The sequence below is a fragment of the Chelonoidis abingdonii genome, chromosome 7, assembly GCF_003597395.2.
Source record: "Chelonoidis abingdonii isolate Lonesome George chromosome 7, CheloAbing_2.0, whole genome shotgun sequence".
Classification (NCBI taxonomy): Eukaryota; Metazoa; Chordata; order Testudines; family Testudinidae; genus Chelonoidis; species Chelonoidis abingdonii.
The window spans coordinates 40,459,906-40,476,764 of NC_133775.1; the positions used below are offsets into that span (position 1 = coordinate 40,459,906).

At 40.9% G+C, this 16,859-nt stretch overlaps 1 protein-coding gene across 1 annotated transcript in view; it reads right to left on the reverse strand.

The window, feature by feature from the left end:
* COL11A1 (collagen type XI alpha 1 chain) overlaps positions 1–16,859 on the reverse strand; it is a 239,140-nt gene that overhangs the window by 90,949 nt on the left and 131,332 nt on the right. The window contains exons 33-41 of the mRNA XM_032797054.2: positions 16,290–16,334; positions 16,079–16,132; positions 15,949–15,993; positions 12,571–12,624; positions 9,809–9,862; positions 6,514–6,567; positions 4,229–4,336; positions 2,369–2,458; positions 2,021–2,074 (exon numbers count right to left, since the gene is read on the reverse strand). Coding sequence (XP_032652945.1) covers positions 2,021–2,074; positions 2,369–2,458; positions 4,229–4,336; positions 6,514–6,567; positions 9,809–9,862; positions 12,571–12,624; positions 15,949–15,993; positions 16,079–16,132; positions 16,290–16,334 — 558 coding nt within the window. The remainder of the gene's footprint in view (positions 1–2,020; positions 2,075–2,368; positions 2,459–4,228; positions 4,337–6,513; positions 6,568–9,808; positions 9,863–12,570; positions 12,625–15,948; positions 15,994–16,078; positions 16,133–16,289; positions 16,335–16,859) is intronic.

Here is a 16,859-nt window from a genome sequence, read left to right on the forward strand (position 1 = left end):
AGATATTTAAGAGTAGGTTAGATAAATGTCTATCTGGGATGGTCTAGACAGTATTTGGTCCTGCCCTGAGGGCAGGGGACGGGACTCGATGACCTCTCGAGGTCCCTTCCAGTCCAAGAAACTATGAATCTATGACTGGGGTTCTGAAATAGAAATTCCACTATGTTTGTTTAATGGCATTTTAATGGCATTCATCGTCATTGTTTGCTGAATTTTTATTAGGGTCTGTCACAGGGCAGCTGCCCTTTATAGGAATTTTGGGCCCAGTTTGCCCATGGCTGCCTTATGAAGGTCCCAGGTGACTGATTAGTAAACAAGCACCTGTAGCTAATGAAGCTTACCCAAGCTCAGTTACAGGGGAATTCCAAAGAGATACAAGAAGCACCTGTGGAAAGGAGTTGCCAGGACAGGCCTAAATAAGGAGCCTGGCAGGTGAGCTCTCGGAGGAACCCATGAGAATCGGGAGCATGTAAGAAATGATCCTAGAAAGCAGAGAGTCCAAGATGGAGGGCTGTAGTCAGTAGGTGTCCAAGAGGGCTTGGTTCTCAGCCAAGGGTCTACCAGACACTGGCTAGAGGCCTGCCCACACAAGGATCACTCACCACCCCTGAAGAAGAATAACAGTAGATGGACGTCCCCAGACCTGTAAGTCCAGATAAAGATATTACTCTGGTAAGGTCAAGAGGCCTAGCACCAGAGGTAGGGATTGGAACCAAGAAAACACCTGGGGGAGAGGTGAGAACTGGACTCAAGGGAGGAGGGGAGAAGGTCAGCTGGTCCAAGAATGAGTTAGTCTCCCTGTTGAGATGATGAGGTGAAAGATTTATTTATGTTCTATGCTGGGTTTTTTTTAATGTTGACAAATGATGCCCTCCATAAGGAGGTGTCTTTTAACACCTAATGGACTGTTTGGACTTGTTAATACCCTCGGGGAGGAAAAAAATCAAGTAAGGGCTCACCTACAACACGACACCAGCCTGCATGGGGGTGTGCTGGGTCAGCCTGGCATGACCAGGTATTTCTACATTTTTTCCCCCCTGAAAATTTAAGCTTTCACTGAAGAAAAGTAATTTTTTTCAATGAAAGGTCAGTTTCTTAGATGTGACAGCATTAATGCCTTTGTATATCTGGCAATATATCACTCATGGTACCTATTTTAAATAATTTCTGCAACAAAGATTAAGATGTGACCCATTCCTTAAAGCCTGTGATGTAAAATTAACTGTCTGCTGAGTTCTGCAGACTGAGTGAAAAATCCCAACTGAATCTGCCAGAATAGTCTGCAGATGTTTCTTATTTCAGGCAGTAACAAAAAGTTGTACAATAGTTAATCAGAGAAATAAATACACAGTATGTGATGTAACTCCACAGTGTAGAAATGCCAGAAAACATGGGGTGCACGGAGAAGTTATCATTTACTAGTCTTTGTGGACTGCAATTTCCTCGCAGTCTTATTTAAAACGAAAAAAAAAGTACTACTTAACTTGTTAGGATGAATGGAAATTCACATCTATATTGGTATTATTGTTCAAGTGGTCAGACTGAAAAATCAGCAAGACAGTGGTGAATATGATTCACAACAATGGCTTAAAACCTTTTAACAGAAAATTGAGATTCTGAATAGCACAGCAAAATCCATTAAAGTTATAGGGTCAAATATGTGGTGCACAGGAGTTATACAAAGGCAATGTAACGTCAGTCAGACTGTCCCTTACATCCACAGTTTGTGGCTTTTCCTTGGTAAGGATTTTTTTTATGTCTGTTAATAACAAGTCTAGCTGGGTAATGCTGAGGAGCAAGTCAATTTTGCACCCACTGATAGCAGCAGGTTTCAGATATTTTGATACCTATACATTCCTTATGTATGTAGGCTCATTAGTACATTCAATAACTGATTGATTCATGTGAATGACAGAGCTTCCTTACTGTTTTACAGTCTGTGTTGATGAAAACAAAACAGTGTGTGAAGACTCAGAATGGAGGTTATTTGTATTTTCGTAATGCTGGTATCGTTACTTACAACTGGGCCAGGTGGGCCTTGTGGGCCTTCTCCTCCTTTCAGACCAGCTGGACCCTGAAAAAGGAGAGAAGCATGTTGTTCCATTTGAAAAATTAACCAGTTTTTTATTTTGAAACATATTTAATATGAAGCATTTAAAAATCAAGAATTCACTGCTGAATAAATTACCACCAGTGAATGGATAGTCATTCGAATTTAACCCTCAGTGGTGCCCATTTGGTATTTTCATATTGCACTCATTTTCCAAGCACAGTGGAAAACTTCCTGTAATAGCTTAATTCATTGTTTTCCAGCAACAATATATAAACACTGTACCCACAGTTATCTATGCTGGTGTTTATACTGTACCTGAGCACCTGGAAGGCCTCTTTCTCCTGGGAAACCACGAAGACCTGGTGGTCCATCTTTTCCAGAGATACCTTGAGGGCCTGGGTCACCCTGTGAAAATGCAGAGGTTTCAAAAACTGCAAATGTTAGTTACTAATTAGTAAGATGACAATTTTAGTCACAGAGGTGGCAGAAGTCACAGAATCCATGACTTCTAGCAACCTCCATGACTTCAGCCTATGGTGGTTAGGAGCTGCAGGGTAACCCTGCAACCTCTGGCAGCCCCTGGCACTCCAAGCCAACACTGGTGGTGGGGGGAAACCCCAAGCTCCCAGCTGTGGCAGGTGGTGGGGGCCCACAGAGATGTGGGTAGTAGAGAGACTCTGCTGTTCCCATCTGCCGCAGGCAGTGGTGAACCCTGCAGCTCATGGCCAATTTGGGTGGGGGGGAACCCTGAGCTCCTGATGATGTGGGCCACCAGAGCAGTCAGTGGTGGAGGTACCCCACAGCTCCTGGCTGCCATGAGCGGTGGGGGCACCCTACAACTCCTGGCTTCTGTGGCTGGTGGGGGGGACCCCTGGGTCTGAGGTGGCAGGGAAACCCCACAGCCCCCAGCTGGTGGAGACACGAGGGGGCCCTGGAGCTCCTACCCACCATGCAGCTCCCTGCTGCAGGCGGTGGGACCTCATTTTGTTACAGATATTTTTAGTAAAAGTCAGGGACAGGTCACAGCTTCCATGATTTTTTTTTTATTGCCCATGACCTGTCTGTGACTTTTACTAAAAATATCTGTGACAAAATTTTAGCCTTACTAATTAGCGCATGTATAATGAAACAGAAGACTCTGGTTATAATCAGTGACCCCCCAAAAAGGACCATCCATTCATCCATCTCTCCATCCAGCTATTCAAGTATTTTATGGCCCTCTTCACCATAGTATGTGAGCACAACAGTACTGTGACAAATTTTAAACAATAATATATATTAGTTATGGCAGTGTTTCCCAAACTTGGGACACCACTTGTGCATGGAAAGCCCCTGGCGGGCCGGGCCAGACCAGTTTGTTTACCTGCCTTGTCCTCAGATCTGGCCAATCACGGCTCCCACTGGCCACGGTTTGCTGCTCCAGGCCAGTTGGGGTTGCGGGAAGCGGCAGCCAGTACATCCCTCGGCCCGCACCACTTCCCGCAGCTCCCATTGGCCTGGAACAGCAAACCGTGGCCAGTGGGAGCCGCGATCGGACAGACCTGCGGACTTGGCAGGTAAACAAACTGGCCCAGCCCGCCAGGGGCTTTCCCTATACAAGCGGCGTCCCAAGTTTGGGAAACACTGAGTTATAGTATATAAACAAACAGTTATTAATATTATTATAGTTTCTTTAAAGAAACATTCATGGAGGAAGTTACTCTCTTATCTACAATGAAAAATTGAATAAAATCATATACTATTTTCTTGATCAATGTAAATATTTTTTCTAACTTTTTTTCCCCTCTTTCACCAAAACAGTAACTGAAATTCTACAGTGTGGTCAGTGCCACACAGAGATATGTCCCTGAGTTCCAGTACAGAGCTCCATCTTGACCTGAGCAAACAGGTTGTCTATGTACAATCTTCAACACTAAAAGGGAGGTTCCATGCAAACTGCTGGTCTTAAACAAATTAATGGCTATCCTTGTTCCCACTGAAATTAATATCAAAATGATCGGGTTGAAAGTGAGACCCTTATGCCTTTGGCAAGTTGCTGAAGAGATCTTCCTTGGGGAAAAAGGTGTTTGTGCCTATTTTATTCCATACTTTCTACAGTTATGAACGGTATCTGATTTTAAACAATTATCCCATCTATCTCCGTGCGACACCTTCCTTCCAAAAGCCATGACATACCTTAGCACCTTCTTTTCCTGCAGCGCCTGGGAGGCCTTGTTCACCTGGTGGGCCTGGAGGACCAGGGTGACCTCTTTCACCAATTGGGCCAGTCTCACCAGTAGGACCCTAAGAACAGAAGTTAAACCTCAGTTCCCTTAACCAATTTAATTTTTGTTTGGTTGGCTTTTTGTGGGCAACCTGTTCCCCACTTTTTCTCAACCCTCCTCCTACCCTCAGTTGTTCCTAGGATCTGGGATGTCACCACAGTTATCATTGGAAAATGTGCAGTCCTCACCTTCACCTGCAGACATTTGTTCACAAAATAGTTTAATCCTTAAATAATAAAGCTCAAACCCTCTTCTGGCTGCAGATACATGTGTGAGTTTCCATAGGCTGCAATTATGGCTCTGCTTCCCAAGTGCTGAAAGCCTGAACCCCATCACATTTCTAATGCATTGGAGAGAGGACAAGAGGTCTCATACCCTCTGCCTGCCATGGAGCACTGTTCTGTAGTATCTTCCTGGAAAAATATGGAGAGGGGTGGCTAGGCAGATCCACTGAAACCTCCCATGGAGAGAATGCAAGGTCCCCAGAAAAACAGATGCAGGGATCAAAGACTTAATCCACTGGCTTTTATGCACTTGTTGCATTTAAGTGGACATGAGTTACAATACTGTATTCATGACAAGTGCTTTTCAGAAGAATGAAAGTTTGCCAGACATCATAACATAGATGCTTGGTTGCCTATTGGTGCTCAATTCCAAAGTATAATGAGAGAGAGAATCTCTGTGAATCAGTATTGATTCTAAGGTAAGGGTGAGAGTAGGCTGTAATAATAATTTTCAGAAGGGCTTTATAATACTGATTTCTAACGTAATTACTATTTTAATCGATTCACAATGTTACTTGGGTGTACTAGATAACACCACATATGGTACAATTTATGCCCCAAGAAGTGCATTTTCTGTTAGTATGGGTTGTGAGGGTGGATGCTAACACTTAAGCAAGTGTGGAAAGATCCATATGGAAACCAAATGCAAGCAGTATCAGTGGGCCCAGGGAATATTTGCCTATGACTAAACAAAGGAGCAAAAATCACAGTCAGTAAAACACATGCTGTTTTGATTAATTGAAGTGATGGAACAGAAGAGAATTGTTGCGTCAAACAGACTCAGGTGTCACCTGTAATTAACTAGAGAGTACTACAAAAAGGTCTGTTTCTAAAAGATTTAGTTAATGCTATATAATTTGTATCTCGAATGGAACATTCTGCCCTCCCCTCTTTGTGTTTTTCTAAAAAGAATCCCTAAACCCAGTTTAGAAAGTAAAACCATTTTCTACAGAAAGATTGTGTCTTGGCAGTATATGCTGTGACGTGTGTTAATACTAGTTCTGGTTCTGGTCAATGAGTAAATGGGGAATATATTATTCAGCAAATGTCACTAGTGGTGGTTATAAGATATATTCAACAATATCTCTACCTATTGGACCAGTCAATTACTGTGGAGGACAAGAAAAAAATGCTATTTTTTAAAATGATTAACAAAGTTAAACCTCTGTAATCCTCTGGGTTAATTTAATATTCTTTCTGGAAAATCTCTCTTAAGTTGGGCCTTGTGTTCTCTTTTACGGGGGCTCTGCGGTACGTGGATAATGGATCTCCTGAACCATCATACATTTGCCTGTGGTAAGAGATACTTAAACTTTTCTTAAGTGATCCAGCCCCTCTCCAGTTAATATGCTTTGTTTTTCAGATTGGCAGTGCCTGTGTTCTATTAACTTTGTCTCCAATTTTGCCTTTGCTAACCTCTTGTATAGCTATTGGTAAATAGGATAGGTGGTAAGGGAAAGGGTTAGTGTCATGAAGGGCACTTAAAGGAAGTAACTATATAAGTATAATCAAAAAGATCACGAAGTAAACCTCACCCAAACCCTATAAAATAATTAAAATGCTTCAATCTAAAATAGTACAACACAATATGTTATTTGCTCTTTCTAAAAAGAGTTCAAAGTAAGGGGTCCTATTCTTCATTCTTAACTCTTGGAGAACACCAACTTTGCACTCATTGAAATGACTACAGGTGATGAAATACAGTGGAGGTCCAACGTCCTTGTTTTTTGTGGAGTTTGATTCTTGCTTAAACACATTTTGCTAAATTTGCTGTAAGTAGTTGGGTACTGCAGGAGTTAACATGTCCATCAGTGTATATTATATACTCACAAACAATAGCTCTTTACATTACCCATAAAACAATCTTTAAAGTGCTATCAAATAGTTAAATATAACATTTAAAATGCTCTACCTGGGGTCCAACAACACCACCAGGGCCTGGGGGGCCAGTTTTGCCTTGAAAACCCTGTGGAATGAAATATATAATACATAGTTATACATGGCCAGGTATAGATGAGCCAAATTCAAATCTGTGTTGAAGAGGTGAGAGAGAAGCTCCATGTTAGGGGTTCATCCTCAAGAATACATACGGATATATCTATTATTCCTGTGTATACCTAAATGTGAAAATTTCAAAGCTCTGTCCTTTCCAGTCATTCTCAGCTGTGCTTCTACAGAGCAATCATAAGAAATGCCAGTCACTTTTACAATTATCTCTCAGTAAAATTTATTAGGTGATTCTGATTGCATGAATAATATTGCTGAAACTCAGCTAAAAATACACATAGACACATGGATTATGAACTCATAGCCAAGACAGACAAATGACTATGTAAAGAAAGCCACACATGGGAGATTAAAGAGCATGGGGGAAGGTGATGTGGAAGGAACATAAAATCAAATGAAACACAGATCTAGAGAAAATGTGACTTTTTTTTCCCCTATTGCAGTGTTTCCCAAACTTGGGACGCTGCTTGTGTAGAGAAAGCCCCTGGCGGGCCAGGCTGGTTTGTTTACCTGCCCTGTCCACAGGTCCAGCCTATAGCAGCTCCCACTGGCCGTGGTTTGCTGCTCCAGACCAATGGGGGCTGCAGGAAGCAGTGGTCAGTATATTCCTTGGCCTACACCACTTCTCGCAGCTCCACTTGGCCTGGAGCAGCAAACTGCGGCCGGTGGGAGCCACGATCAGCAGGACCTGTGGACGCAGAGGTAAACAAACTGGTGTGGCCCACCAGGGGCTTTCTCTACATAAGTGGCATCCCAATAGAGATGGGACAGGAGGGCTGCACAGGGAAAAAAGGAAATAGTGAGAATTTGAAATGATGAAGAAAATGGAACGAAGAGTATATGGCAAATGTCATTGGGACAGTCTTTCAGACGATTGGACAAATCTGTGGTTTCTAGTAAGCAGCTATAGCCCTCAGTTCAAAGCTAGTCAGTAAATTCTCTGGAATCCCCAATTTAGAGTACGGCCGGTCCAAGGGCTCAGTTGTGCCTTTACAAAGTAGTTCAGCATTGGAGGAGGTATAGACTGGCACAGCCTCAGCAGAATGAACTCACTGTTGTACCAGATGGAGTTCAGCATACCACCCCTTCCCACCAGTATATATCTGCATCCTTCAACCCTGTGATGTTCAATCCACACCAGCCTTGAAAGTGTTAAGGTGGCTCAGATAGGGCCAATTAGCCTTATAGGCAGCACCTGGGGGAGAGTCAGGCTGGATTTATAAATGATTAATTGCTGAGAAAGCCCAGCTAGAAAAGAAGCTGGATGAGGTATAAAGCCAGGGAGTTTGCAGCAGAAAAGGGCCATGGGGAGAGAGTCTTGAGTTGCTCTCTGGGTACAGAGAAGTGGACAGGAGGAAAGCCAGGGATATCAAAAGCCCTGGGATCAGATCCCTGAAGAAAGGGATTAAATTGCAGGAAAGAAAGCCAGTGGAAGGCAGAGTAGGAAGAAATTCAGAGAAAGAGCACTGGGGGTTGAGACTGCAGACCTTGGCTGCTGATGATAGGGACCTCTGGGCTGGAACCCAGAGTAGCAGGTAGCCCCAGGTTCTCCTACCAGCCACTGGGAAAGTGGAACAGATCAGGATTTACAGAACATTACTGGAGACAGCACATGGGCAGATTGCCTGGTGGGACTTGGCTACTCCAGAAGGGAAAGACGTTATAGTGACATAGCTAGAGGGCTGAGTGGTGAAGAGAGAGAACCCTGAGTCCTAGAGAGCAAGAGGGGCCATGGGGCAAGCAAGCAACAGAAAGGAGTGCTAGATCAAATGAGCTGATCCCCAGACCGAGCTATGAGGAGGAGCTACAGCGGTGACTGAACCCTGTTACAACCTATCTTCCTTTATCTCCACTGCCTGCCTACGTAAAGGCCAGTAAAATCTGATCTCACGTTAGTTATGGGCTTTGCGCCATATTCAGTATTCCTGACGCTGGTAAAATTATCACTGAAGTCAACAGGAGTTTTCCCTGTGTCAGGAGACAGAAAGGAGTGCTGAACTGGTCCCATATTCAGTGAAAATGCCTTGAGAACATCACTGATTCCACCTCTGCAGAAGACAGATGTGTTTGAGCATATCTCGTAATTCTATTCTTTAATTCTATGCCATGAGTAAATCTGCTCTTGCAGTCTGGTCTGAGAACAAAAAAGTAAAGGATGTTTGTGAAAGAAGTAATGGGCATCAAAGGAGATCATAGCAACAGGGAATACTCATTTGGTATGGCCTGGATAACTGATGTGTGCATTCATCCCAATCTCATGACGATAAAGCCCTTATACTATCCCATCATGTGTGCATATAAGCAAGCAGAGCATACTCTCATAATATTCTTGTGGCAGTTCATATGAAGGATGCTATATGAAGCTGAGCACACTGTAACAAATAAGAAGGAAATTCTGGTTCAGTAAGTAAGATTTTTGTATTTTCCACATTTGTGGAGGTGAATGAAGAGCTCTGCAGCAATGTCTACTTAAGTAGCTGATGCATCCTGAGTAGTGAAATGGTAAATCAATGGTACTTGGAGCTAAAGAAGTAATCGCAAATAATTTAGATCAAAATAAAATTTTCTATTAAAATTGACCATTGTATTTCTTTAGATTTCAGGGGGATTGTATTTTATAATGTAATATGCATAGAGTCCTTCTCCAATGTACAAAATGTTTATAGAAATATCCTTCCAGTAAGGAAACCCAAACAATTCTTATTTTGTTATATGGTTTTGTGTATATTTTTGTCTCAATCACTCTTCTATTTTTCTAAATTGTTAGCTTTCAAGTTCCCTAGTGGGCTGGCACTAATACTTTTTCTGCCTTCTTATATGGCTCTCAGTGAGAGTGGCAAATATTATGTTGTTCCTCACACCTCTTCTTCAAAGCTGAAAACAGAGTATTATGTTGCCTCACTATCTATTCTATACTTACGATCAGTTTGATTTATTTAATGAGGAACAACCAGAAATAATCTCACCCTTACCAGATGGAGAAAAAATTAAAGCTGTCTGACATCTGATGCCACTGAGTTTTAGTGGATTTTTGCTTTCTATAAACAAAGTTAGGTACCAATAAAAAATTGCCTCTCATTTTTTCCTGCAATTTTTGGTATAAAGCAAGGGAACTAACTATTAACTGATACTTTTTTTAAAGGTCACAGTGAACTAAGCAGGTGTGCAACAGCCTGAAACAGTAAAACCAATGTACTTACAGTCTCACCCCGCTGTCCTGGGTGCCCTGGCAAGCCATCTTTCCCAGGGGGGCCCTGAAATTGCAAGCAAAATAAGTCAGAGGTTTCTCAGTCATCTCTAGCTCTGAAAAGAGTATACAATTAGCCCTAATAAGCTCTATGATCTTTTCAGACTTTCAGGTCAGCCTTCAGAAAAGCTCTACTGTTTGATAGCAACTTGATACAATTTTAATATTTTCTGATGACTCCTTAATTCATGTAAAACTGTCTGGATGGTGATTTTATGTGTATATAAGTTCATGCCTGTTCAAAATGGATGTCTAACATTTCAAAATTCAAAGTCCCTACTTTCTATCCTCTAGTATTCTGTACTTCATCCCCGAGTTAATGAAAACCATTTTAAAGATAAGCTTCTGGTGAGTTGTGGCTATGGTACTGTTTAGCATATGACAGCATCAGAAAGATTGCAAAATGAGTACGCTAAATAAATTGTGATGAAAAAAAAATCACAGACCTGATTCTGCCACCTGACTCTCACTGAGCACAGACAGACTCCCAGGGCAGCACCATTGGTCTAGACTGTGCTCCCAAGATCCAAGCACAAAGTGCATGAATTTTCTCTTCCTGCACAGACTTTGGGGCATCATTAGCACCCCTCCTTCTCCTGGACCAGAGATGGGTTATGCACGTGGGGAGAAGAAGCCCAGTGGGCCTGCAAAAATAATCTAGGAAAGCTAACATGGACTAAGACTGTTACTGCTGCCTTCCTGACAAAACTCCGTCCACAGTTAGGGACCTGAGAGTAGCCACAGCCATGCAGCCATGGGAGTCCTTTGGAGCCCTACTGCCAAGATTCTGTGAGGTGTGGGGTGGGAAAAGTTGGTATGGGAGCATGTGACGTCTGTGTGGGTAATCTCCTCCTCCTGAGGATCCTCTTGGATCAATGTCTCTCATTCCAGCAATAAGGAAATAGAAGTGGCACTCTACTTGACTTTCTCTGCCTCTCCCATGGGTTTTACCAATGTGGCTTATTCATTACAGTAGGATTACTCACAGGAAAAGGTACTACAGAACAGAAGTACGAAACCATGGCAAATTAGGTCCTACATTTTTGAAAGGCTATAAACTAATCCTGGTCAATCAGGAATACATGACTAAACCAAAATTGTATCCAGTTTGTGCAATGTACTCCATTTAGTAATGCTCTGCCAGTAACAGACCATATCGTTTTATATTAATTTGAGATTTTTTAGGCAGAAGAGAAAAGGGAGGAAGAGAGACCTCTAGTGGTGGCCAATCATCTCTGTGGATGGAGGAAAGAAATCAACAGACACATCAATTTCACTCTACACACATCTTCTTAATATGCACAGCATACTAAGGCTTATCAGGATTACTCTGTATAGTGAATATCTCTAAAGCATGTTATTCAGACAAAGAAGAAGTCTGATGTTACACTGACAACCAAGTACAACAGTAATATAGGAAATGAACTACACTGAAACCAGTTCCTGTATATTAATCAGATTGCAGGATTATGATTTTGTTTCCCCATTATACTACTTTTCAACCTCTTTTTTTCTTGTTGTTGTTCTATTATCAGTACTGCACACTTTATATTTTATATTTTGTTCTTTAAAATTGCTGAAAAAATTCAGTCCCCATTTTTACATCGGGCCTTTATGGGCACCCGATAAAAATGCCATTAGGATTGTTAACCAGCTAATTCCAATAGAAGACTCTGGCATACCTATCATTCTAAACCAATGATTCTTTTGATCTCAGAATATCAAAGCCTTTCCACAGATTTTTGGCTGTATGCTTGGATAATTTATTCAAAATAAATTCCATCAGGATCTGGAACAGAAAGTAATAGGGAGGGAGAAACTGTGTGTAAACTCAGTGTAAGTATCTTTAGGATGAACTTTGAGGAGCTAATTATGGGAAGTGATTTCATGTAAATGAGTTTTCTCCACTTCACAACAGTCCAGTTCATTTGTCTTGTGTGCATGAACTGGAATAGAGATATTTTGTAAGACTTCCATCAAATGAGATATAAGGCTAAGTCCGTTGCAAAAGTCTTGGATCACTAATATTTCAAGGTAAAATGCAGCTACCTAGCCAAGGTTCCCGTTACTTTTTATACAAATAAATAAAATTTAAGAAGGATTTAAATTACAGGCCACAACAGCTCCAGAATGAGCTATGTGTCAGAAATCTGCATTTTTAAACAATATATGGCTGAGGTGGATGGATTTACATGACAGATTTCAATGGCTAAAAATATTCTTACTGATTAATCAATTTATACTGTGACATTCTCTAAATATGTATTTATATATAACAGTGTAGAAAGCCTCTAAATAGTTATATGGTAATCCTTAGTGTGCCACATTTCTCATACATGATAGCTAAGATGTCTTTTCTTCCTTTCCTTCTAAAATAACCTACTTTTAAAAGAATATTTACATCAGCAAAAGAGAGGGAACTTAGTCCTCTCCCCAGCGAATATCACAGGGACTGCAACATTTACAGAGAGAACAGTCTCAGCTTTTACTTTCAATATCTGACCTCTTTGGTTTTATGTAACAGGCTTTATGGTACAGAAGCTTAGGGGAGGTTTTCCTGCTTGTAATCTTCATGCATTGAGAGACAGACTTGATTAATTATAATACAGCCCAACACCTCAGCTGCAAGCTGTAACACACTTGTTCATACATTGACTTCAGAAATTTTTTCTGCCAAATTTGCATAATTATTACGTATACTTAAAAGATACTTACAGGAGGTCCTTTTGGTCCAGGGAATCCAACTGGTCCTTGAGGCCCTTGTGGTCCCTAATATGAAGATAAGCAGAAGGGTAGACTATATTCCAGATGCTATAATGTTGAACTGAAGAGTTTGCTTCAGTTATGTAACACAAACTCCATGGATAACAGCTGGACATGTGGATAAAGTGAGCTACATATTGCATGTGAATACTGTTAGCAGTTCAAAGTCCCACTAGAATACCTGTGTGGAACATACAAAATTAGGAGCCACTAATTAATAAGAAACACTGATTATTTTTCCATGAAGTTCAGTTCCAATAAGAGATGTGCAATTATTCTTAACCTAACTGCACTGCAGCCTTCTGTTACTCATATTGGCCAGTTCTCGCACTCAGCTAGATATTGTCAAAATCTGTAGGTACTGTCAAAATTACTCCTGCTGAAGGGGAAGTATCTTAATTTCTGTGTCTCTGAAGAAAAAAATTCTTGTTTGCAAGAAAAAAACAGAGGAGCCATTTCTGAAAAGATTTTACTGTATGAGATGTTTTGAAAGTTTTAAAGTAGTAAAATAAACAAGTAGCTCACATGATGGCTATTTTTAGATGTTGTCACTGAAAATTAACCAAGACTTTGTCACTTTTACTGTAAGTGTTTTCTGTTGACATGCTGAATGGGGCCTAGTATCAGATTATTTTAAGGCTCTGTCTGTGTTAGAGCAAACACTATACAAAGAACTAAAAAAAGAGCACTAAGATCTTACTTTCTGTGGTCACACAGGAAAAATGTGTACCCTAGTCATACAGTGCAAGACTTGTCCTGCTCTACCTGGTATATGATGTGTGGTTTTACTAAGACATCGTGTGTCAAAATGCTAGAAATTTAAAGCAAAAGTCCTGAAAAGAAAGATAATTCATAAGGAATGGTTATGTTAGCTTTCTGCTCCTGTGATAAAGCCCTGGCTGTCTCAGAGTCCCTTAAACCTCATTCATTGCAGACTGGGACATCAGGAAATGCAGGCTCTGAGCCAAATTATGGCTGTCTCTCTTGCAGTGGGAGAAGTGTTATGTACGTGTGAGGGAAAAGGTTGTTTGTTCAGTAGCAGGCAAGATTTGCCTCTAAGTGAATCTGAGTCCTATTTAAAACTAGATTATCATTTATTAGTGAATGAGGCTCAACCAAATGGTTAACCAGAAAAAGTTCAACATATACATTATCCATATTTTCTAGAGCATTTTCTAGAAACTGTACCTGCAACTCCAACCCTCACCCCTAAGTATGCTCCATATGGTACATTCTTTGATTCAACTGTCTGCATCATACCCAGAAACAAAAAAGGTAAGGAGAGTTGCTTACAAAGCAGAAACTCTTAACAAAAATAGGGAAACATTTGAGGAAAAATATTAAAAGTGGCTGATCCACTGTCCAAAACATGAAACAAATTGGTCCCTCTCTGGAATATGGTTAGAAGAACAGAACTCAATGGCTTATTTATTGCTAGTAGCATTTTCTTGGCCATAAATCCCTTTTCCCCTTTGATCCTCAAGCCATAGGGCTTTCTAATAAAAAGATGTTTGCATTTTTTTCATTCATGATATGAATTGCAGATTTCAGCAGGAGTATGTGAGAAGAATACTCTAGAATTCTAATATCACATTATTCAGTGTACATTTCCTTGTGTCATTGTTTTTTAAAAGTTTTCTGTAGAGGATAGACATTTAATATTTACACAGCTAGCAGCTGGAATATTTCTAACCAGACAGAAATGGTCTTTTAAAGTTCCTCTCTTTTTTGGCTAACAACTCTCCCCTCTGTCATATGCCTCATTTTAGAGCAGATGGCCACAGTATACAAGGGCCACTTCCATCACCACCATCTCCAGATCCCCAGCTGTCACTCCTACCCTCACCTTCTGCTCTTTCTTACCCCTACTCCAGTTACCACTCTTCAGCTCCACCAGCAGCTCAGCTGGACTCTGGGTGAGATTCTACTCCAGGGATTTTCAGTTAATGAAAAATCACAGGAAATCAATGAAAGGCTTATTAAATAGAACCTATATTTTACATGTAGCTGTAATGCATTTTTCTGCATATGTTGAATGGTTTTCCACCAGAAGTGCTGGCATACTTTTTGTGAGCAAAGATTTGACTTTTAACTTTCATAGACATATACAGGCATGCACATTACATTGTAGGAGGAGATGTTGATTAAAAGCTGACACATTCTGTTTGCAATTATTAGGGAACGTTCACTATATTTGCTTCAATGTTGTTTCCTGCAGACACTTAAGCTGTGAGAGCTTGAGAAGTCTGTAAAACAGATTCTAAAACAAAACACACTTCTACTGTCTCCTAATACTACTATTTCTATCATACACCATCTTTAACTTTGCAGGCATTGTTGGCCATTACTGCTTTTCAGACTTCTCATGTTCCCAGCAAAGTTTGTTTCTTGTTGCTCTGCATCTGTTAGTGCATTCAGGTACCAATCCTGAACATGGAAATGTGGCAGATGATGTGGCTTATCATAACATGGGACAACACTAGGTTGCTTAAGAAACTACAGCTTGAGCACACTGGAATCAAACATTCTTGAGGTCAAAAGGGAAAAGTAATCCCAACTGGGAACTCAGTTGTTGGTTTTGTCCATCCATGTGCTCTATGTGTCTGTGTAAAAAGAAGCCACAAATATGTTTGTGTGAAAACTGGGATGAAACAAAATGCAGTCATCCAAACTTTAGCTTCTCCAAGTAATGCAGTCAAAGGGCAGATTTACTTATCTGTGGGAGTTAAATTGCTAGCTCTGTGATTACAGATCAATTTTATAATTTTCTATGTGCTACTGCATAGTATACAGACTCTATTTGATTGTGTATTGATTCAAATTTAATATTATGCAGTGGATTCTATTTTACCCAGCAGCAGGAGTTCTCAAGCATGTAATTAGGTGATTAGGACAAAAGAATCAGTTTCTGTCAATTAGCTTTTAGAGGCATTGAGTACTTTTAAAAACCCATATACTAACAGCAACTCTGCTGAATGGGACATTTCTGTTAACAATGAGAATCTTATAAAGCTCAGAAATGTAATTTGGTGTGTTTGGATATGCACCCAAAAATCTGGATGGTGATCCCAACCTCATCCCAATGATCCCAATCTCTTAGGTATGCAAAACTGTGTATCTGAGAGGAAAAATAAGTTTTCAAGGCTTCCTGCTTCTAGCTGGGCAGGAAGGACAGCAGTGTAAGAAAGTCCACCCTTGAGATACAGTATAACAGTGCAATTGCTTCACATCCTAGCCAGAGAACTGCAAAGACATGAGAAAGTGGGGAGAGAGGAGAAAAGAAAGAGATGCAGGAAATAAAGTGAGGAGGAAAAGCTATTCCAGACTTACCCTTTCACCTGGTGGGCCAGGAGGGCCATCACTGCCTGCAGTGCCCTAGAAAATAAGAACAATTTGTTCAAAAGTGAAGCCTGATTTTCTTTGAGAAATAGTTTTGCAGCAAATAGCATCTGACAATTACCTTAGGGCCTGGTTTTCCTGTGGGACCTCGTGGGCCTCTTGATCCCCGAGGACCCTGTGGATTTGAGATTCAGATACAAATGATGATAGTCTTACAGGACAGTGTGTCAGAGTCAGCCATGCATTTTTAGAGTAGGTCTAAAACATCACAGGGGTGGCAATCACTAAGGGATGCAAGTAATGGTTTTAAACAAACAAAAGAAAGTACATACTGTTGGTCCTCGCTGTCCCCTGGGACCTGGTTTTCCATGTAAACCCTGCCAATGAAAGTTCAAATAAATCATCTTAGCATGTGGCGTTTGACTGTGAATGAAAGTTTTGCTGTTGATATAAGGCAGTGTGCAGCTCTCCTAGGACTAAATGCTCTTTTACCTCCTATCTGCTGTGCATTTTAATTTACATAAACAGGTTTTTGCTAAAATTGACCATCTTTATGAAATCACTGTGCATGTAACTTTACTCATTAGCTTCTACAATAGGGCTAGATTCTGCTCTTAGCACCAGAACATGTTAATGTTGCTGAACGGCCCATTCACAGCCACTAGAGTCCCTGAAAGGAATTCTGGATAAGTCAGAATTTCTCATTGAAGTTCCCTTGCAGCAAGCCCACTGCACCATACTGGGAGATGGTACATCACACTCCCTCTGGACAGCCCCATTGGCTAAGAACGGAAATGGCACTGGCAAACATCTCTTTGTAGGAAGGAATGGGGACTATACTGCATAGCCCTTGGACAGAGCCAGCATCTTGGCCCTTAATATGTAGCTCCAATATATCTTTC